Source organism: Electrona antarctica (genome assembly GCF_951216825.1).
Source record: "Electrona antarctica genome assembly, chromosome: 3".
In the NCBI taxonomy this organism is placed as follows: domain Eukaryota; kingdom Metazoa; phylum Chordata; class Actinopteri; order Myctophiformes; family Myctophidae; genus Electrona; species Electrona antarctica.
In genome coordinates, this window is record NC_136808.1 from 42,286,779 (window position 1) to 42,310,834 (window position 24,056).

A 24,056-nucleotide genomic window follows, 5' to 3' on the forward strand; every position below is an offset into this window, starting at 1 on the left:
CACCTCCTTGTTCCCTGCATCCAGGTCCCGCAACTGGCGATGAGACGACAACACTGACCCACACATTTGTCTGGAGGAAGAAATACAACTGGTACCACTGCATTATGGAAATGTCCAGGGATGTTTACCGGTGTATTTCCGTTTCCAATTGTGTCATCACAACACGGAATTAAGTTCCATTTTAAACACCTTGTTGTACGATAGTGTCACACTAAATTGCTGATCTACAAGCTCACAAGCTCCGTTGTTGAGTTTGTAGATCAGCTATTTGCTAAATGTTTTGTAAAGTTTTCGCCTACGAGTATTAATCACATTCCCAAAATAGGGAAATAGGTTGAAAGTGGTTAAACATTTTGATCTGATCCAGCATAATCAAGGCTAAAAATGTAAGGGTCTAAAACCCGGTGCAACGACATGCAAGTTCAGCTTTAAAGTGCAAAACTCAAGGTTGACAGTTGACAAGCTCACATGTAGCATGAAGGAGACAGTGCACTACAGACATCACTCTACAGTACACACACACACACACACACACACGCACACACCACTTTCCTATATTAAAACTCCAGGTCACTGAACGCTACAGTGTCATATGAGCCTGGATCCCTGTCCCCTGCAGCTGGCAAAGGCGTTGGTTAATGTCTTTGTCTTTTTTGGAACCCCCCCCCCCCCCCCCCCCCCCCCTCCTTGGACCTTCATTAAAGGGCAGGTGTTGGGATACACCGAGTGGGAGTGGTCGTAAAGGACGAATGAAACCAGCGATTGGTGGTGGTGGTGGTGGTGGGGGGGCTTGTGGTTTCACTGCTGACTGATCAGATTACAGCAGCCATCAGTAGCTCTGTTTCCATTAGAAGCAAGGAAGTCAATCCTCCAGGGTCGATTTGGGGAAGAAGGAAAAAAAAAAAAGGGTGACAACTCGTAATGGACATACACCATTTATATGTGAGAACTATTTGTGTGTCCTTCAATTCAACTAGATAGGACAGGGCGGCTCATGAGGGGAGATATGCATGAGAGATCCAAAAGGTACATTTACATCCGAGGCTGCAGGAGCCATTTACGTTCTGAGGCGAGGCAGACACCTCTCACACAAAAGGGGGAAAGGCCCTGTCCTTACAATAGCTATACTAGCCCTGGAGAATAAAATAGGCCTTTTCAGTGGAAATCCACACGTTCCTCATTTAATGTTTTGCCATTCCCAGGCTGGCTTATGTGAAATGGGTTCCTGACATAAAAAGGACAGTATTCACATCAGCTTAGCTTCGTTTGGCTACACAATCAATAAAAAAGGCTTCGTTGACAAAAATACATTCTAATTGTTGAGGTCACAGAAGCGAAGAGCAACAGACCAACTGTTCAATCCTACACAGCAAATTCCTGAAGGTTAATTTAAATCAGGAGTCAGGAGTGTAAGAATTGACCCTTACAGGTCCATTTTAACACTCATGATATTACTGTGTAATTGTTAAAGAAGAGATGACCATACAGTCACTTGGTCTCCTAAAAGACAAACTTGCAATTTCATTAAATAAACCTGTGCAACCTTTTGTGTGTCTGTGTAGATGTCAGACTCATCGTGACAGACTAGAGGTTCCAGACTGCGGTTTGTTGTGGTGGTGGAAGCAATATTAAGGCCAGCATTGTCTGGCAGACAATCTGTGAGGGGAAAGGGTTACTGTGTGGACCCACCAGGGGGGCCTTTTCAATGCCTGCCAGGAGCAGATGTACCCATTGGGACTCTCAAATAAAATAAAGTGTCTCTCTGGCTGCGCCAGTGGCCCCCACCTGCTATACGGCTCATCCCTATTCAGACCCTCTCCGCTCTTTACCCGTTTACAGCCCAACGTTAAGGCAGAGTGAAATGAATTAACAGATCTCCAATCAGAGAGACCTGGCCAACACATGGACACCCCTCCCCAGTCTCTAGTTGGAAGCCCCGAGTGGGAAAACTCACTGCTTGAAGAGTTGAGTCTTTAATTCTGTCTGGAATGTTTCCTTTGGGTGGGGCAGTGTAGTGTAGTGTAATTGTAAGTGTATGTTGAGAGTTGAGACAGACCAATAACCCCCCCACACCCTACTATCTCCTCCTTCTACGACATCTCCTCCTGCTGCTCCCACCCCTCTACTCCCCTCCCCCCTTCATCACCCTACTAAATTCAATACCTCTATTTCTGGGGCAGGAGGAATCTTACACACTTGGCTGTTAGGGGCAGGATAGTGTGAGCTCACGCCGACCACAGAGAATGACCCATAAGCCTACGCCCGCATGTGATTAGGAGAGCCATCGTAATAATTGTTTCGACTGAGGTTTCCATTTCAGTGTGGTAAATACACGCCATTGTTTATTTTTGAACCCATGGCCAATAAGTCACACCTGCAGTAGATTTACACCTGAAGAAGGTTGCGTGACCCAAATACCACATGCTAGTCTCAATTAAACGTTTCCATTGCAAGCGGGGGTGGGTGTCAAAGATTGTTTTCCCTGCAGACATGGAGCCTGCAGTATCAGCATGGCTACATTAAGCATAGAGAAGATCACATCAGAAAAAGAAGATCGGTATTAAAAGCCTCCATGCTTCCATCCAGATCTGTTGGCTCGAGCCAAGCAGAGCTACAATGCTCGAGGCACAAAATCCCACATGGAAATTACCTTAAAAAGCCCAACGTAAATACTCAACCTCACCTTTGTTCTGTTTAAAGAGTTAGCAATACCAACTAACAATAAAGCCTTCACTGTTCAGCAGTGGATTAAAAGAAACCAGCGGCAGCTGGAGGATAACTGTAGTTCAACGTTCCATTCAGCTCATGTTCAAAGATGTCAGAGCTACGGGTTAAGTTTTCATCACACTGTCACTTGTCAGCTTCAGCTTGCTGGACAGGATTTTTAGTCTCAAAAGCTAAAAAAATAAAATAAAACAACAAGGTGCAATCCTATACCTTTAAACAACCTCATCTGTACTGAGATCACCATTGTTGTTAAGGGGCCAGATTTGGAAATTAGGTTAACCAGTTAGTGTCCATACCATTAATCACAAATGCCATTAGTAATTGCATTTTTCCGCTGTGAGGTCATTTCAGATACTGAGCAGGCCACTGACAATGGACTGAAAAGATTCAAATTCATACAATGGCAGGTCGAATGACAGAAGCCTCGTGACCCAAGGGTCCAAAGAACATTCAACAAATGAAACAAATATATGTTTAACTGTATGATTCTGCTGGTGACCTATATCACACTGTATGAATGACGTAGAGAACTTAAGGAAAAAAAAGATAGCATATATCCAAGGCTAAAAAAGAACGACAAATCAGAATGAATGCAATTTCGCCACTAGGGAAGAGGTGTCGGACTCATTTTGGGGTGAGGGCCTAGACTAGAGTCTAGGGTATTTTCCTGCACTGCATTAATTTTGTTGCCTTCTTCAGTTCAAGTGTTATGTGAACTGTGAAGACATGTTCCTGCACTACAGTCAAAGACTCAAGGTCAAAATTACTACACATTTATTATACTATTATATTAAAGTGCTATTGTATGAAATAAGCCTATAAAAGGATGAGCATAGATTCATAAAGCAATCATTGATTATTATTGGCGTATTATTAGATATAGGAGAGTGTAGAGTGTAGAGAGACAGACAGGACAAGGAGCATGTGGAAAGTGAACCAACCAACCAGCTGGGCCTCCAGGCACCCCAAATTCCTTGCAGAGGTGAAAGAAGAACATGAGAATTCCCTCTTCTACTTGTGCAATAGACGAGGACATGCAAGGACAAACCTGAAACCCTAGCTCTTTTCTTGTTTCTTTGCATTTATAAACAATACAGAATTACAGATCTTGGTCTCTGTAACATCTAACAAATACACATTATGTATAATACATGATGTACAGTATATCATCGCCATCTGGCAGAAACCAACCAACTCAATTTTTCATGTTTTTTTTCATAAATGAATCCTATTGAACACCCTTTACGTCTGAGTGTTGGTTAACCCATTCTGGGCGGGAACCCCTTTTGGTGTTCTAACCCATTCTGGGCGGGAACCCCTTTTGGTGTCCTAACCCTTCTGGACGGGAACCCCTCTTGGGGTTCTGTACAGTTTGTACAGTATTCAGAAAACTTAGGTCAGGATTTAGAATCGGCCTCAGTCCAAAATGGGTTAAAAACATATTGAACCAGTTACAAGTATTAAAAAGTGGTTCTGACAAAACCAGCTAACTGCATTGGACCCTCAAATTGTCTGCTAAATCAGCCAACTCCACCCCCATGCAAGTATCTTACAAGTCACAATACCAACATTGATGAGGCAGTATTGCTTCGTTTAAAAATAAATAAATAAATAAGGTTTTCTTCATTTCCTGAAAAATGAACATATTGGGAGAGTTAGAGAGAGGCTTCTGCCTGACAGTTTGTGGTGTATAAATAATGTTATGCGTTACTTATGTGTGCAATAATATTTATTGACATAATTTATTTTGGTAATAACTAATGACAACGGCTCCACACATAATATAGTACATACTAGTAGGCAGCCAATAGACGAATACCATTTCATATTTTGTGACAAGCCATGCATGCAGTGCACAGCATTTTATGGAATCCAGTCATCCGATCCCAGTTCAAAATGAAAAGTACTTAACAACCTGCCATAGTGAATATCATCTTCAGCTGTAACCATGCAGCACACTGTCCAAAACTAAGAGCTGGTCATAGATGGATTATGTGCTTGTTTAATAACCCAGGGAGAAATCTGGATGATACACCAGATCAAAGCACAATAAGGAGGGCTATTTCATAATATATTTACCCTAAAATAGCTACAATCTAACAATTTATAACACAAGAAAGATTCACGTGTCCACAGAATGGTACTTTAGAACTGAATGACCAATATGATGACCCAATCATTTCTTGTCTGCGTGACCTGCATTTGTGGGGTTAATAAACTGTAACACCAGTCTAATGACTTCAGCATAACAGGAAGTTCAGTAAACCAATAAGCCCAGCTAAAAAAAGAAATCAGCCATTAAACCATTTAGAATGCACCGACAGTTTGTGGCACAAGAAAAACTGACATGACTTTCAGAAGCCAGAAAACTGGGTCACGGTGGAGCACACACACCTGTGTCACACACACACAGTCACACACACTGTCACAGATGAACTGATCCCTCCTGGTTCCCACCGCAAAACTCACTTCAGGGCATGTCACAGTGGCATCGGTTTCTTGCACTTTCCCAACAAGCCGGATATTGGGGTGCCCTGTGCCCTCCATTGTGCATAAATTTGCATAGTTTTAGTTTAGTTTAGTTTGTTGTATGTGATTTTGAGGGGTGGACGACATACATTTGAGGGTTTAATGTTTGTTTTTAGTTCAATGTTTGTTTTAAAAACGCCATTGACAATGAAGAGAAATTAATGTTTGTTTTGTCCCCAACACAAACATTAAATCCCATTAACAATAAAGATAATTTAATGTTTGTTTTACATCATCATTACATCACCTAATTCCCTCCTCGATGTTGTAAGATGATAAGAGCGCCCCTCACTTCACACGGGTGTGATTGTTTTGTTTTAATAAGACAGTAGTACACAGTAAAATCCGGTTCATTTAAAACCGAGTGTATATAGACATGTAACCATAATGGACCCTGAAGCGTCCATATTGTTACAAATGGGTACAAACTACATTCACACAGTGAATTTGACCATGTACGGACTAGGACACAGGAAACTGAGAGGGAACGGACATACAATACAGGTCTCTCCGGTCGGAATTAAACGGGTGCCGCCACGGTTATGTGGTCGACACAATATCCTGCCAGCTAGCGGCGCCCCCGTCAAAATGCAGTACTCGAGTCCATCTGTTGAATACAATGTTCTACTCATGTATCATGAATGAGCCGTAAATGAATGAAGCCAAACGGCCCAGTCTCTAAAAGCTTGCACACAATCATCACACGCGCACTTCTATCGATCTAACCCCCCACCCCCACCCCCGGCAGCTGTGCAGCTCTCCACTTCCTGCCTGATGTGTTGCCGGGGCGACAGCTAAATTATGCAACAGCGCTTCGCTCAAACAAACAGGTTGTGATGTGTGCGTCGCAGCCGGTACGCTCCCAGTTAAGTGATGCATCCCTTCCATCGTACCAGTGGGTGCCTGGTCACCTCTCCTCTTCCCTCTGCCATCACAACAATGCAAATGAAGTCCAGCACTGCAGCCGCTTCACCGGCTCCATTTTCTCTCATTTGCCAAGAGGCAAGCTCGAACAGGAACGCCATGGAGCATTTAAATGTTAGGAGGAAACTGGTAAACCAGTGACACACACACACACACACACACACAAAAGAAACAAGCCACTACTCTGTCGCCACCGCCACCAACCGCCACCTCCAAACACCTGTAGCCTTTTCATACTTTAAGAAACAGCTCTGTTCAGTTACTACATGAAACAACAGTTACACCAACCGCTACGACTGGAGCATCCTCATCGGCACGTGTGGGATCACAGACAACCCCATGGACTCCAGGCATGATTAGAAATCTATTAATCATGGGAGGATTATCAGTGTGTGTGTGTGGATGTGTAACCATAAGGAGTGCTGGGGGGAGATTACAGGGGTCACTTGGCCTGTGTGTGTCCCTCCGCGCCGGTGCAACAGGGCCGGAGCGACGTGGGCCCCCACTGGCCCCCGGGACCCGCTGACCCTCCCTGGCGCTCCTCTCCGCGCGATGTCTTTGTCCATGTGCTTGTTTGACAATTATTTACTCTGCTGTTTAGGGCAGAGCCGGGGTCACCGCACATACATCACTGACAGAATAACACTAGCTACCCGTGTCTGGTCAGCCCCTCCACCACCCCCGGACCACTAGCATGACCCTCACCGAGCACACACAAACGTAAGCACTCAGGGTACAGTACTGAAAGACTGTGCCAGAAGGGTAATTGAACGAGCAGATGATTGTTCCTGATCGCAGGGAATGACATCCAACAGGACCCTGTGTCACATTAGCATGACACAACACGTCATGTACCACCCTCTTGTTTTCTAAGTGTTAACATGTTACACTTGAGCCTTGGTGACCCAAACCCAGCACTGTTTGTGTCGTTTGCATATAAACGTCACCTGTCTACACTACAATATTGACCTTGTTCTACTTTTGCACTTGCTGCTCAACTGGATGAGGTCATCATTCAAAAACGTCACAAATGCTTTTGAAACGGTTATATTTCACAAAATCTTTGTGAAAGGTTATATCAATGTTTGTTTAATACATTTGTATAATTTAATTTGTACTCCTTCAAACAAGATGGTATGAAGACTTTCAGATTTTGTTTTATAATGCCGATTTGTTTCCTTCGCACAAAAGGGGAGTCGAAACAACGTCCAAATTGTTATTTTTGAGTGGTGCTCCTATATACAGGTTTAATGTTTGTTTTAAAAACGCCATTGACAATGAAGGTAAAATTTACATCATCTTGTCCCTAACAAACATTAAATGCCATTAACAATAAAGATAATTTAATGTTTGTTTTAGCACCGTTTGTTTTATATCACCTAATCAACATGAGTTAGACTTTAATATATTAGCGCCCCTCACTTCACACAGGTGTGATTTTTGTCTTACACAAACATTAAATTCCCATTGACAATGAATGGAGAGTTTACGTCATATGTGTCTGAGCAAATCGGCTATTTTTTTCCTACACAAACATTTCATTCCCATTGACAATGAATTGAGAATTTACGTCATATATAACATGTCATGATGATGTACGATGATAAGAGCGCCCCTCACTTCACACAGGTGTGATTTTCTTTTACATCAATACAGGCCCAGAGTTTCACAATCGGTGCTTCCCCACTCAAAATGGAAATGTCAATGTAAAACTGAATGCAAATGTTGTGTAAGCTGGCCAACTCCAAGCCAGCCGTACCTTCTGTCATTGCTTTTAAGAACATACTGAAATGTACTGCCCACCTCCACCTCACATGCCATTATTGGAGGACGGTATTTGCGGCATCTGCCGAGCTCCGTCACTGGCCTCTCCAAGACAATGCCATCAAAAACAGGACCCCACTGCCCCCCTCCCCCGGCACTGCAACCTGAAACTGCCTGAAGAGATGAGCCACCATTAAATACAGCAGAGCTGACATAATGACAGGAAAGATAAAAGAAGAAAAAAAAAAGAAGGGACAGAGACAGACCATTTCTCATCTCATGATGCCTCTACCACCCCCCCTTCCCTCACCTACCAAATGAAGACCACAAGGCCTCCGCTAGAGTCTCGCACAGCTTCTCCCTGATCTCTTATAGTGATATGGCGTTCACACATAGTGTACAACACCAACAATACCACCAGCTCTCATTCTCATTCTCACCAAGAACAATGAAGTCCGACTCCATTTCAGACACTTTCTACTGGGAGATAATGGCGCTGCCTATCTGGCTGAACAGCAGACCCTGTTTTCTGTCCAGAAAAGAGCCACTGGTAGTTTACTGGACAAGTATTTATTCTACTATTACTACTACTCCATTACAGTAAATCTCATCATGGATTTGTGGGTCACTTTGAGTGCGACCCAAAAATGGACAGGCAAGCGAAATAGCGAAAATAGTCAATCTACATCTACAAGCTCACAATGCATTGTGGTGCGTTGTGAGCTTGTAGATCTGCTGTTTGCGGCATGTTCGCCTATATACAACATGTCCAGAATATATTAGGGAGGGACACTAGACGTCATGTGGTTAAATGAACACTGAGGCTGCTGGGTTCAATCCCAATGTCATTTTTAAACTTCCCCATCAGCCATCATGCCTGTGCTGCTGAGAGGGGGCTAAATTTGGAAATGTTTGCTACACAGCTACGCACCGTCCAAAGACATTTCCCTTTAAATAGCCAGTAATAAAATCCGGCAAATGATAGCGCTGCATGCTCCTCCCACTGATTGCACAGATATGTCCTCTAACACTGCTGTACTGCTGAGCAAATACCAGCTTTTAATAACCATGAACCAACTGTTGTTGGGCTCTCCTCAACCTTTTCTACTTCCCGAACGGTGATGTCGCGCACGCACACACGCGCACACACACACACACACACACACACACACACACACACACACACGCAGCATTCCAGCACACTGTAACATGGCGATGAGGCAATATTTACCTTCAAGGAAAAAGTGCACTTGGCGCACAGCCGAAACACTTGAGGGGGTGTAGTGTAGTAAAGAGCGGCTACTGTTTAGAAGCTGTCTAACCCTCCCACCCCATGAGTGCCGCGTGCCGAGTCTGCCGACCCAGCCAACCACCCGCAGACTTCCAGCAAGCAGCCCTGCCTTCGCTGACTCCTCTACCTGGACCTGAGCCAAGGTCTGCGCAGCGCTGAGTAAGACACACCGAGAAAGAGAGTGAACGAGATAGATAAAGAGAGATAATTAGAGGGAACGAGAGACCGAAAAAGAACGAGATGGAGAGAAGATGAGAAAAAGAGACGACGAGAGATTAAACAGGAAACAGAGAGCGCAGAATGAGAGCCAGTGTCAGCAAGCGTGAACCGTGTAGCGCCCCGGAGCCTGGCCCTTTGCCAGGACCCACTAAGAGGGAGGATTTTTGGCCACAAATCAGTGGGCGGTCTGGGCCTCTACAGAGATTTGAAGAAACACCGCCTGAGTGGTTTGTACAGGAGCCAAGATTAAACCGACCGTCACAACAGGGGGCTGAAGGGGTGGGATGAGCAGTGGGTAAACACACAACAGGAGAGTGGAAAAGAGTGAAAGGATGATGCTAAACAGCAGAGGGACATCTGTGTTTTGACGAGGTGGCTCTGTGTTGACCAACTGTGTTTGAGCAGATACCAGGCACTTTGAAGGCAGATTAGAGCTCGAAGGAGAAATCTACAGACGTAACGAGCAAGAACCTTTTCGGACGGCGCAATTCTGCGTTCTTCATACACCCACCAGGCAGGCGGCTATAAATGTGCGCACGTGGTTTAAGGAGTAGTGCAGCTGTGTGGTTTGAAGGTATAACTAAGAACAGACAAAAACAGGAACTGACATAATGAAGGAAACGTGCTGGCGGGGAGCCAAGGTGTCGGGCTGACCTGTTTGAAGTGATCGTCGAAGCTCCAGTCACCCTGTCCATTGGGAGAGGTGGCAGCGTGGGGCCCTGCGGGGGACAGACCCTCGTCAGGCTCCTGCTTCACCCTGACGGGGGGCGAGGAGGCATGCTGGGGGGTCGAGGTAGTGTAGCTGGGGAAAGGGCGCGTGGGAGGGAGGCGCGTGGCGCTCTGCTGCAAGGCCAGCGTCTGCTTGCGGAGAAACTCCAGGCCACTGGCGCTGCGCTCCTCTTCCTCTTCGCTACCTTCGTCCCCCTCCATCATCTCCTCCTCGTCTTCATCGTCTTCGCCCGAATCCCGTCCCCTATCCTCCTCGTCTTCCCTCTCAGAGTCCACACTGCTCTGGTTGGAGACACGGGGCAGCAGCGGCCCTCCCATGGGGACCCCTCCGGTCATGCCCTTGCCCATGAAGCCCGCCCCAGAGGCGCGGGCCGCAGCCAGGATGGCCTGTTGCGCAGCGACCTGCTGGGCGTACATAATGTGGGCCTCACGGAGCCTCCTCTCTTTGCGTTCCATCTCCAGCCGAGCCTGTTGCTGCCGCTGGAGCTGCTCCATGACTGCCTCGAGCTTCATCCCTCCTGCAGAGGCTCCTGACGGATAGCCACCACCAACACTGGACTCCTGTGACATACTGGGCTGTAAGGGAGAGAGGAGGTAAACACTGGTGAGCAAAACCCTAGAGCCAAATCCAATGTAATATTTACAATGATGACACACTGCCCTGGTTATAGAGGATCGGGTGGGACGGGTGCTTGCTGTTACAGTGTACTGTCAGAGCAAGGAAATAAAAAGGCTTACAAGGGAAACAAAACATTGAAACTGGGCCAAACACGCGCCACGAGCACGCGCGTTTAAGTGGCTACATATCCGACCAGCATACATTACAAACGTAACACAATAAGTGCGTCACACTCACATATAGGATATAGGGCTCCTCATAGTAGCACCACAGAGGCAAAAAAAAGGTGATAAAAGAATTGCAACAAGCACAGACACTTAATCTGTCGCCCCCCCAGAAGAATGTTTTCTATGCCCCACGTATATTTGATTAGACAATAAGCATTTGCATCTATAGTAATTAAAGTGCAATCAGACAGACTGGGCTGAAGTTGAAGTATGTTCTTAATCAGAAACACTGTAACTGATTTTTTTGGAAACATTCAGCAATTAGTGTAACCAGGGCCCCGACCCTCACAAAGTAGCTTATAAAAGTTTGGAAAATGTGTCAAAGCCAAATGTGCATAGTTGCCAAATACACTACGTATTTTGTTATGTTTTGTTTAACCCCACATAATCGCTCATAACGCGATTAAAACGAGCACTTGTGTGGACAATGTGTCAAGCAGCCTCCGGTGTTGTAGTGATAAATAAATGAGGAACCCCGGGTTATGTCACAACCGCAGGCCGGGCTGGGCGCAGCGCCAAGCGGGGGAACAACTCACCATTTGTGCCTTGCTGCTACCGGAATTATCCACCATCCCTCCTTCCTGGCTGGCTGGGCTGGCTGCTCGTCGTCCCTCGTCGCTGGCACGCTTTCAATCACTTGTAAACACACGGAGGAATAAAAATGTGCATGCACACGGCAAGGGAGAATGATCGACTTGATCGCCAGCAGAAAGAAAACGTTTCTCTTCGACCTTCTCCGATAGAATTTTTTTTCTCCCCCCTGATTTTTCCCCTTTTCTTTCTTCTTGATCCTCAGTTAATATAAAAAAGGAGGACCGACACACGAAAATGGCCCGATCTCATATCTCGTTGAGGTAACTCCCTCGACTCGATTTTCCTCCTCTTCAATTACACCCCCCCACCACCCACCCCAGCCTGTAGGACCCGCCCAGTCGCAGCAACAAGTTTCACAGTTTACTTACGTTACATTACACCACCATGCAAATACTCTCTCTCTGCTCCGGCTTGCTGCAGTGCAACCCCCAATGTCTCTGCTAATAATAGAAATAAATTGAACATACAGTTGGAGGACCGATCCTCTGATTGCTTATCTGTCCCCAAACACTGACTCTCTCACACTCACACACACACACACACACACACACACACACACACACACACACACACACACACACACACACACACACACACACGTATTCGATTGCGTTCAACATAAAAGCATGTCAAATGCTTTATCGCGATGACCATCGGGTCTGAAAAAGTAATAATATTCACGCCAAAATGTACCGTGTGACAGCCCTACAATAGCTTATGTCAATTACACGTCTCAATATTGCAACAAATCCAGGTTAAGAGACAATGCTTCCCCCGTGTGGGCGTGGGGAGTATTGCCTAAAAAGGGGAATTATCAAGCTACCGCCTACTCCCTGTAACTGCAATATATGATTATGAACCTTTTATGGCAACTTAAGTCTGGCAAGATGTTACAGAATGACAAATCAATGCATTGCTGTATTGAAGACAAAGATCAGATATTTTAAAAAAATAAGGGAAATAGCTGGAATAGCCCTTTTCACTAGGGCCTAAAATGGTTCATTAATCAAATATTAAGTTTGGGTCTCCCAAGAGTCCCTTCCTAAAAATGTAGAAATGTATATTTATATTTGAAATGTAGTGTACAGAAAATCATGTACTTGCAAAATAAAAAATAAAAGAATTATGAATGACAAATGTTTTACATCATGGTAGAGTATATATGCCTATAATTTTATTGAATAAAGCAAAACACAGCATACTCAAATACAAAAGATTTGTGTTTTCTTTGTCAAAATAACAATTCAAGTTATTGCATTTAGCACTCAGTAACACTTGGTATATTGTCACAACATTGTTGGTTATTTAAAGCAGATTGTCCATTTATTTGCATAGTACAGGCAAGTCATAATAGTGTGCCTGCTACTGACCACTGCTGTTGACAAGTCATAATAGTGTGCCTGCTACTGACCACTGCTGTTGAGTGCAATCTTTTTTCATTAAATCTGCATAAACAATAGTCAATTTGGGGTCAATACACTGTTTTTTGGTCGATCGGGTCCGATGACCAGCAGGATCCAAATGGGACACTTGTGGGCCTGTAGCCTCGGAAACCCAGACGTTTTTATTTCCAGGGAGAAAAAAAGTGGGCCTGTAACTCAACTGAGACTGAGAGTATACAAGGTGAATATTTACAGTATAGATTGGGGTCCCAGAGATAGAAACATTCCATCAAATGGGGTTCTGTGGCCTAATGCATACCAAACTGGGGGGTTCTTAAAAAATAAAAAAGGTTCTGAATCACACTTAATTTCAATCAAGAGTCTTTTAAATTGCATTTAAATTTGAACTTGAGCCACTTAGTGATACAATAAATTGCTTCCTGTGTTCTTACAATGGTCATGCTAGAGAACATTTAAATGGAAACTGTAACTTCTATGACTGTGACAGAATCCACTGAATCCACCTCTTGAACTGAAAATAGTGAATTGACTATCACCATTTGTTATTTATATATCAGGGTTCCTAGACAGTGTTCATTGACATGCAAAAGTTAATTTATCTAGGGCTGAATACATTATCATTATCAATACACTATAGAACTATATACACTATTATATCTCTCCATGTCTTACATCAAATATAGCATACACTGAATAGTGATAGTGGAGTCTGCATACACACAAGAGGCAGTATTACATCAATCAGAACATTTTTGATTCAATGTTTTCCTTTACTAATACAGAGCCCCCCCCCCCCCAACTCCACTTTTTAAGAAGCTATGAGGTATAACTTGAATATCTAGAAATGATCAAATACTTCTTCATTATTTATCAGAGTTTTCAGCTTAGGAACCCTGACATATCCATCCTCCATACATGTATTGTTGTGTTGTATGTAGTCAGCAGCTAGCAAAGCATAAATGTATTTACTGTAGTCCCTCTCAGGCCCTCACACAATGACCTACGAACTCCACACACACGCACGTGCACGCACGTGCACACACACACACACACACACACACACACACACACACACACACACACACACACACACACACACACACACACACACACACACACACACACACACACACACACACACACACACAAAGACAATGCATTGTTTATACAATAAACAGCTACAAAGATACTGAAATTATATGTAATTCAGACTGTAACATGAGTGGGCAGAAATACACAGTGTGTAAATGGGAAAATAGAAAGAAATCAAGACATGCCAACAAATACAGTATTTTGCCATGGGCATGTAATAAGAAAGATGAACATTTGACGAAAATAGCCGGCCTACAATCTCACAACACGTTGCGAGCCACAGCGTATTGTGAGCGCGTAGAACAGTTATTTTCGGTGCATAGATTTGGTGTAGAGGGAAAAAGGAGGGGACCAATTGTAGATCCCTGGGGGACTCGGGTCAATAAAGTATATAGTGTTAAAGTGGTAAAAACAATACAAAATAATAATCATCATTTTAGAACAGTGTCTGTGTTTACTTTAGCTTGGGACACTTGCCCATAATGTATGTGACATGCTACACCTAAAATGAAACAGATGTGGCTTAAACTCATTTATAAAAATAAATATTGTGTTGAATTCTGGACTGGAAATAATACAGTATGGCAAATTGTAAATGTCGGGTGACATGGTAACAGAATGTTTTAGACAGCTGTTGTTAAACTGGCACAATAATGGTATGAATAGAATTTGAATTGAAATTCACATTTCTGTTTTTCAAATTTGTATTATTTATGGCGTATGTTCACGTAGTTATAAAGCCAGAAATCTCCTCTTTCATACAGTGCAGCTAATTTTAAGTGTTTCTAGGCACATCTGTCCGATTTGTGTAGAGCAGATCACATTTGTTGTCCTATACAACATAACTCAAGAGACACACATGTAGAAAGTGACTTAGTTTTAAGAGTAAATGATATGAATCATGAATAACAACATATGTTTGTACGTTTCCCCATGTACAGAACATATAGGTGGATGGGTGAGTCACTGTCGTGGTCTGTGGTTTCCCTAATGACAGCGTGCAATGTAACATGTTTAATGAAGTCTGAGACTTCAGGCACAACAAGAACAAAGACTAAAGTATCCAATACTACAAAGAGAGGTACTATTTTATGAGCGTACTAGCCATAGCCTAAACCTTTTCTTAATGAAAAGTGTTTGTGTGAGGGAGTACTGAATGTAAAAATAATAGCCTAGCTGGGGTTCTTTTACTGTGATTAAGGGCATGACAGTGATTTAATAGGTCTGAGGCACAGCAAAGCCCTGTTGAGGTTCCCTTGATTACAGTAAAAGCGTAGCTCCCTAAAGGTTGCATTCAACTTACATAAATATTACTGCATAATTGCAGAAAGAACTATCTCCATTTAGCCCTTACTACCAAAGTTGGCAAGGCAATCAATAAAACATGGCTAGCTGTGCTCTCATCAGCAAGTTGGGATCCTGTCTAAACCTATTCTGTATCCGTCTGTTGAACAAATCTATGTGTAGTACTGTAACGTTACACCCAATGGAGCATCACTTGCAAAGACTAAATAATGAACCAAGAGTAAATAATGAAGCCAATTATTACAGAGAAGGGCTAATCAATGTGAAACAGCATAGGAATGTTCACGTTCCAGGCAGGTCTATAAGGACTTCATGTGACAATAGGGACATCGCAAATTCACAGAAGAGCTGAAAACACTTGTTTTAGTACATTATGTAGAACAATATTGTGTGCATACATAGTATTATCCCTTTATGGAGTGGCTGCAGAGCTTCTGAGCACAGTGGACAAGAAAGCAGGTCACTGAGTGAATCCCCGAAGAAGAACGGCTCTGCCACTCTATTCAGAGTGGTCACAGAGTTTGTTTTGCCCCATCCTATCAGAAGAAAAAAGGTTGACCTTTTGCGGTCACGGTGGCTAAGGCATGGGCTGATGTCCATCGATGCTTTGGTGAGAACATCAGGTGCACTGCATAGTGCATACAGCCCTGCGTAAACAGGTGCTTAGTTTTAGTGATACAAGGGCTTCCATACCCAGGCAGTGGAGTAACAGGGGAACAGGAAGCCGCATGTTAATGGTACCTAAAGTCAGGGGAGAACAGGGCTGATTCCCAGCTTGTGTTCAGGTCACGGCACCAATTGTGGCCTCACTGCACGGAGCAGGACAGGCCCTCTCCGCAGCAACACACCGAGGTGCCCACGGCTTTGGGCGGAATGAGATCTAGGTCCTCATCATCTGGGATCTCGTCCAGGCGGTAGCCGTCCTTCAACAGCTGCTGGCTTAAGTCAGGGTGAACCTGGTGAAACCAGACAGAAATACCTCAGTGAGAGATTCACATGGTGGGTGACAGGTTGGTTAGTTTGATGTGTCAAACTTCCATGCAGTACACTCACCTCAGCTGAAGAGTAACCAGAAGAATACTGCTCAAAATCAACCTCTTCATCACTATGGGGTAAAAAAGATGAATTGTATTGAATTGAATGGGGCATTGGGTTTTTGTGCTAATAATTTGCTTATTTCCATCGCTCAATTTTTGAGTGGTGTAAACCACTCCTACAACTGGCTTTGTTAGTCTGTCTGTCTGTCTGTCTGTCTGTCTGTCTGTGCAGAAAAAATGAGAATGGTTGCTACGGTCACCCAGATCACCCGGGTGTGATTTCATTACGTCAGACATTACGTCAGACCACAGCTGATCAGGCTATATAAGACACCACTCAGTTCACACGGGTGTGATTTTTTGGTATATATCCTCTCTTCATAATGTAAATAGTATCCCAAGCAGCACACTTTACTACTTATTTCGATGGAAATAAGCGAATTAGCACAAAAACCCAACCCTCATTGAGGGCTTATGGTAGAGGAAATAGCTAATAATGCACTTTTGCACAAAATAACACCTGGACCTCTTTGGTGGCAACGTAACAACTACAAAAAAAGGTAAGAAAGCCTTCTAGTCCGAAATTCTCCTTTAAGCTCTGCAGTAAGATCGGTGACTTTACAGCCACTATAGTTTTACCTGTCGGAGTCGAGTGCAACCAAAGTTTCTTCAGGATGCTGACTCAAAGCTGCATATCCCTTATTGTACTTCACAGTTCTACAAGAGGAACAGGAAAAACTTGATGAACTAACCAAAGTATTCTCATTCCAATCATGCGTACATCATAAAAGGTTCTCTCTATCTCTCACCTCTTAGATCCTGGTCTGGGTTGGTGCATCATTGGGGCCCCTGAGTTAAGAGCTTTCTTCTTCAGAGCTTTCCGTGCCATCTCCCTGTGCTTTTCTGTAAACAGCCACAAGTACCACAAAATTCACAGTTTACGCATTTAAGCTGTATAAATATATACAGTTTCCATGAAAATGTCCTTTTGCAGAGGAATGAGGAATGCTGAGCGTGTCATGCACATACACAAGCACATGCCATCACACACATAATTCTGCAGAATTGATTAGCCTCAGGTATGCTTCCACCTATGTCACAACATAATAGGCTATGGGTCAGAAAGTCATAATACTATCAATGACACTGTGTGCGAGACTGCGAGTGAGTCTATAACCATAGGAGATTTCAGGTAAACACAATGTGGCAGTCTTCTGCAACGGTTATTTAGACAGATGCTAGATTAATTTGTTGACCTGTACAGACTACAGATTAATATTATTTATATTATATTGTTTAGAAGAATTCTAAATTCTTGGTTTACCTATGATGCTAGATTACCAAGGCACTACACTGTATCTCTGCATTTGATGTATACGTACTGTAAGTCGCTCTGAATAAAGAGCGTCTGCTAAATGCCTAAATTGTAAATTGTTAGTGTTTACAATGTCACCAACATAGCAATGTCTGTGACTGATTGTGCTTCTTACGTCTTCCCAAATGGGAAAAAAAACCTGTCTCTTTTTCTCTGAGATTGAGACTATTCTGTATTTAAGTCCGACGTCATTTTGTAGTCCTACACAAGACAATTATTATCATTATTATTGAAGGTGGTAACAGTCCATTTGCTCAGTACAATATTTCGGGGGCATATTTAGAATGTGTGCAGGCAGGGTTGAGTATGTTGAATCTAGTTTGCATTAATACGATCTCTAATGGAGGATTTAGTTGACACAATTCAATAAAATGGCGATAGTATTCAGTGTGGGGCAGACGCCCTGTCACAGCCAGATTTGGGAGACCAGTAGCTTTGTTGTTGCAAGGAAAGCGGTAAAATTAGACTTTCGTAGTTGTTTCATTTAGTCTGACGGAGGGACACAGTATAACTCTATGGGGACACAAAAGTGACACAAAAGTAGGACCCGGAAGTATCTCTGGAGGGGCGCTTACGTCTGAAGTAATACTGAGAGGGTAAGCCTTACCAATGAAATCTTGATTATTGTGTTTCCTGAGACCCTAGTACACCTGTTCTACCCATTTTGGAATTAATCTGTTTGTAATTTGTCTTGCCTTGTTGAATAAAGGTAAAATAAAGGTATAAAATAAAATAAAATATTAAACAATGCTACCATTGTGTTTCTTTGAACCAAGAGCAAAACCATGAGGGGCACAATGAAATAAGTACTTTAGACAGGGAAAGAGAGAACCTATTATTGGTGCCCGTGAGTCAACAGCTTACTTACGTAGTTTGAGGTGGATGGCTGGAGCTTTGGACATAATGTAAGGGCCTCGCTTCTCCACAGGCCTGAAAACTCCATCTGTGGTTTTGGGCCGTGTGCTGCTAGCAGGAGCCTGAGAGTCCATCAGAATTATATTTATTGATCAAAGTTAAAGCAAAGTTACTATATTTACCCAGGGTATCTGGGCTAAGCTCAAGAACTTGTTTCCAGCCAGGCCCTGCTCATAGAACATTTCATGGTAGTGGTTCAATGCCTTGCTCAAGGGCACTTCAGCGGTGGTAATTTTAACGTGTCGGACCGCTGATTCGAACTGGCGACCTTCCGGTATCAAGACCGCTCCGCAATCCGTTCGGCCACCGCTGCCACTCACGCTGATCATATTGGTCCATTACATGATCCACTCCACATGAACAATACATTTGACAAGCTGTCTGGCTTTAGCCTAGATCTAACTTTGTTCCCTTCCCAGTCTTATCGGCATCTCACTACGAGATAAAGCCTGGAAAAGGACTACTGCCGGAAGTACAGTACAGAGCTACATGTTGTCCAGCCTACTGGAACTTATAGCCCTCTACTTCCCATACTTCCAGTTAGACACTTTCAGCTGTAGTTCTTGTCCAGCCTGGCCTGGACCATACCACATATAAAAGATAAAGCTCTGTTGTGGGTGTTCTGGGTGCTATGTGTAACTATCTATGTAGATATCAAGTTGATTTTCTTTTGTTCTCTTTTTGTTGACATGTGTCTTTACAGGTTTGTTTTCTTCCTGCTCTCACTCTCCCAGACTGTGCTCCCTCCTTTTTCTTCGTCTCCCTTTCTGAAAAACAAAATGATGGAGCTTGCGCAACTCCACCCAGTTCTTTACACCTGTAAACCTGTTATGTGACAATAAATTTGATTCTGAATTGTAAGGCTCTCCGCTTAGAACAAGGTGACACCAGGTACCGTAACATAAAGAATTGATGCACCTTTGCACAAGCCACATTAGTGACGATTTCATAACTGATGAGGTCAGGGTATGAACAGGAATAGAAAGAAGATAAAAATAAAAAAACACACCAGTATTGCTGCTCCCAATTGCACTTTTACTAAACATTTACGAAGTAAATTTGCATTTGGGAGCAACAATACTGGTGTGCGGATTTGTATTCTTATATACTAATTAACTTTTTTGATCCAGCACCCAGTAGGTCTTGGATGAGGGTGTATTTTAGCTGTTTATCAGGAATCTAGGAATAGATAGAAAACATGATGTTCTAGCAAGCAGATGGCAGTTGTGTTTCAACAGTGGCATGTTGTTTACATGAGTCTGCCTTATCTTTTGATAAAGGAAAACATCAGAAACAAATCTATATGAGTGATTAAGTAGTTATAAGCTTATGTACAGAATACAAATACAGCCCGTATTTGTATTCTGTACATAAGCTTCTGGCATATTACATTACAACACTTGGCTATTACACCATATGCCTATATCATGGATCTTCAGGATGTGTCCGGGACTCCTTAGAGTTACTACAGGGGGGCAAGTGGGCAACCCCATTTTCTCTGATAGGATTTCTCTCTCTCTCGCTCTCTTACATTAACCTCTTGAACCCTAGCATCCCTATTCTGAAGGTAACATTATCCGAAAATAGCTGTGAAAATAGTTGAGCCGCTTGAGCGTAATCTACAAGATCACGCTGCGAGGTCTTGTAAAATCTTGATTAACACAAATTTATACAATATAATAATAATAATAACAATAATAATTGTTAACTATGGAATCGCGCATTTCCCGTTAGTTTGTGTGTTGGTCGGGGCCCGTGACATCATCAGGGATGGAGCACATGATATCATCGGGGATGGAGCACATGACATCACGTGACATCATCAGGGATCAATATTAACTAGCCCACATATGGAGATCCCTGATGTCATCAATATTGGCCAGCAACTCTACATCTGACCTCAAACCTCAAACCCTTAGATCTCCATATATGGAGCTGACCGCCTGACCTGTTCTGATATTCCATATGTTGATCCTTCCTTCCTCTTCGATATCTCCCTTTTGACTGATATCTGTCCATTCAAACTCTAGACGGGCCTGCCCCAAAGTTATTAATGCAGTCGCGCCCGGCAGCCGGCGAAAACGATTAGTAGACAACACTCTCTCTCATGCACGCTCCACATTGTAATTAGCAGGCAACAATGCAACACTGTCTCTCTCTCTGTTTCTAGCACAACAGCGCCACCTTTGCCCCTATTGGTACCCTAAACATAGGTACATATGGATGGACGACGGACATAGGGATGGAAATAGGGACATTGCTGTTCCTTGGAGTGGCTGCACCACTCAAAAATGCCTACAGAGGCTGCCTGTCGAAGGTATAGTGGGAGTTTGTTCCACGCCGTCGGTGTAGAAGCAGAAAGTTGCTTCACCATATTCTTAGTTGCCATTTTTAGGCACATCGAGCAGGTCAGCAGTGGAGGACCTGAAGGGGCGGTTTGGGACATATCTAGGCAGGCAGTCATGTAGGTAGGAAGGTGCGAGACCAGGCATTGATAGCTTTATAAACAAGTAAAATAATTTGAATAGGTAGTGGGCGCCCCTGGGAGAGAGTATGTTTTGCACTCCGTCCGTGTGTCCGTCCTTGTGTGTGTGTGTCCGTCCGTCTGTTACCAGCTAATCTCCGGCACCGTTAACCCGGTCGATGCCAAACTTTGCACACACACTCCCTGGATGCCAACGATGAACCTCTGCCCCACATTTTCCAGAACGGCCTGTTATAGCGCCACCATGAGGCAGCTTTTCACATGTTTTACCTAAAACTGCACCGATCTGCGTGAAACGTTGCATGCACACTCCCTAGAGGCCAATGACAAATCTTTGACCTGCATTTTCCGCATCTGCCTTTTATAGCGCCACCAGGAGGCCGACTTTTGTAAAACACATTTTTTTATATTACTCCTCCAGATTCTGTCCAAAAATCTCACAAATCGTTACACAGTATCTCTATGGTCATGTGCTCAAGTCGGATCTGTCCGATATTTCATATTCCATCCTAATTGGCTATAATTGGCTTTCACAGTTTGCAAGATTGCCCCGTTTTGAACAAAAGCCTCAAATCATGAACGCAGCATGCAATTTACGTGAAATCTTTCACACATTTTCTTACTAGGCTGAGGAACCCTTTTCACATTGGCCTGTTATAGCGCCACCAACAGGTTGATTTTTGCAAAACACATTTTTGGAACAAAATGCCTCAAATCATCCAATTGCCATTAAAGGCGTATGAAGAAATGGCACCCTTTTCACATTGGCCTATTATAGTGCCACCAGGCACTCTGCATTTCCTCAACAAAATGAAGAAAATTGTTGCAAAAAACTAACAAACAAAAAAACATGTTTATATTACTCCTAAACATTTTGCCAAACATCTCACACAGTCCTACTCCTATCCTCCTGGTGGAGACCTGTGCCCAGAAGGGCACTTTTTCTAGTTCTGTCTCTGTACACGGAAGGGCTGTATATGTACATGTGGATATGGTGTGCGTGTGACTGTAATATTGTCACACCTCAACACCCACTTTAGCTCCTTTCGGAACCCTACGTTAAAGTTTCTGACATTTTGATGACTTTATGTAGGGTTCCTTCTCACCGGATTCAAGCGACATGGGATGCCATCTGATTTCCCCTGACTTAGCCCTGTGCTGCGGTGTGGGTGTCACGCTGACATATTCCAAACGAAGCATATGAACGCTATAGGAGACAACGAACCATCTGACCCCCCCCGCGAACGGCTCAGAAGCCGTTAAGTATTTTTAATGTTTGTACGACCGTTTTGCCAGCTCTGAAATGCTCTCTTCGGTCCCTCCTTGTTGACATCTCGGTTGGCTAGCTGCGCCTACGAGGCGCGTAGGGAGGCGCTGCTAGCCAACCGAGATGCCGAGAGGCGGTACAATGGGATGTCAACAAGAGAGAATTTCAGAGCTGCCAAAACGGTCGTACAAACATTAAAAATACTTAACGGCTTCTGAGCCGTTCGCGGGGGGGGTCAGATGGTTCGTTGTCTCCTATAGCGTTCATATGCTTCGTTTGGAATATGTCAGCGTGACACCCACACCGCAGCACAGGGCTAAGTCAGAGGAAATCAGATGGCATCCCATGTCGCTTGAGGCCGGTGAGACCGGACCCTACGTGGTAGGTCCAAAGGAGCTCAACCCGGGGGGTCCGGAGACGGGCTACACCCACTTATCACACAGGGACATCAACGTTAAGCTAAGCAACCATCTACTTTCAGAGGGCAACAGAAAACCCCGTATAGAAGCGTACATGATACAATAACAGTAGCACCCTCATCAACCTCAACCACATGCTCCTAATTAAAATAAATATACAGAGGGAGACTTTCACGTAAGTAGCCTTGGATCAACACTACTTATCGATGTTGACATTTGCATCATAGATATAAGAAAGTAAAAGTCAGATCAAATACATCAATTATAGTCTTGATCCAATACCCCAACAACAATAATAACTTACACTAACAGCCCCCTGGACTTTGGGTTCATGTCTAACGTTAGCTCTGGTCCTCCGAGGTACCAACTCAACTACAGAGTAATTATTCTGTAAATACCGTCAGGTCTGAGGGCTTGTTGGGTTGTGCATCCAACAGGGTGTCTCTCTCCTGCTCCTCTATGATGTCGTTCATCATGTTGGCGTTGAACTGTCACACTTTACACCACAGTGACAGTATGGGCATCATGTTGACCGCTGTGCCCTGTTGTCATGGATGTATTTAGGCTGTTGTTGTCTGCAGTCAGCTGCAAATTCTATGCTATAGCTAGCTGACTGTCTAGTATCTGTGATCAGCGGCTTTCGCGCGAGCTTAGGCTTTAACATGTACTTATTTGGCTTAAAACATGAGATTTACAAGCTACTCAATGCGTCGTATCGTGGCTCGTTGTAAGTTTGTAGATCTGTTGTTTTTTTTAGCAAGCGAAACTCTCTCGCGCGATGGGAGGGGAGTAGACTTTTCCAGCTTCCGGTATACCGCCGCCCAAGCCGGCAAGACGGGTTACACCGATTTTGTTGACCTATTGAATACTGTTACTGCAGAGGTCGGCTTCAAAGAAATTATGCTTCTGCCACTTGATTTGTCAACTGGCTGGTACAACTTTGTTCATTTAAGATTAGATGAAAACAAAAATAACTTTGATTTGCAAAACAATAACATTCAAGTGCTATACAGTTATACTATTTAGAGTTCAAATAGTTTTCCCCCAGGACCCCATGGGATTAAAAACAAAAACACCTCTAGGCTCTAGGATCACAAATGTTGATAGGTGTTTTAAAGGTCGGTGTAGCTGTCAA

The 24,056-nt window shown here is 43.6% G+C and overlaps 2 protein-coding genes across 2 annotated transcripts in view; both read right to left on the reverse strand.

Moving 5' to 3' along the window:
* Positions 1-11,960, reverse strand: part of LOC306920835 (AT-rich interactive domain-containing protein 3B-like) — a 76,750-nt gene extending 64,790 nt beyond the window's left edge. The window contains exons 1-2 of the mRNA XM_079497759.1: positions 11,566-11,960; positions 10,109-10,759 (exon numbers count right to left, since the gene is read on the reverse strand). Of these exons, the coding sequence (XP_079353885.1) occupies positions 10,109-10,759; positions 11,566-11,601 (687 nt within the window). The 5' untranslated portion in view covers positions 11,602-11,960. The remainder of the gene's footprint in view (positions 1-10,108; positions 10,760-11,565) is intronic.
* A 1,895-nt stretch (positions 11,961-13,855) lies between these two features.
* On the reverse strand, positions 13,856-23,735 carry fam219b (family with sequence similarity 219 member B). Its single transcript, XM_079496783.1, has 6 exons — positions 23,320-23,735; positions 18,704-18,812; positions 17,270-17,363; positions 17,100-17,177; positions 16,477-16,528; positions 13,856-16,379 (listed from the first exon to the last, which is right to left on the reverse strand). The coding sequence occupies exons 1-6, from the start codon at positions 23,395-23,397 to the stop codon at positions 16,230-16,232; spliced, it is 561 nt and encodes a 186-aa protein (XP_079352909.1). The 5' UTR covers positions 23,398-23,735; the 3' UTR covers positions 13,856-16,229.
* Positions 23,736-24,056: the final 321 nt, after the last annotated feature.

Coding starts and splice junctions, on each gene's coding strand:
- fam219b (XM_079496783.1), bottom strand. CDS start 23,397: ATGATGAACGACATCATAGAGGAGCAGGAGAGAGACACCCTGTTGGAT. Junction 16,529..17,099: donor GTTGCACTCGACTCCGACAG/GTAAAACTATAG, acceptor TTTACCCCATAG/TGATGAAGAGGTTGATTTTG. Junction 16,380..16,476: donor CTGGTTACTCTTCAGCTGAG/GTGAGTGTACTG, acceptor TGGTTTCACCAG/GTTCACCCTGACTTAAGCCA.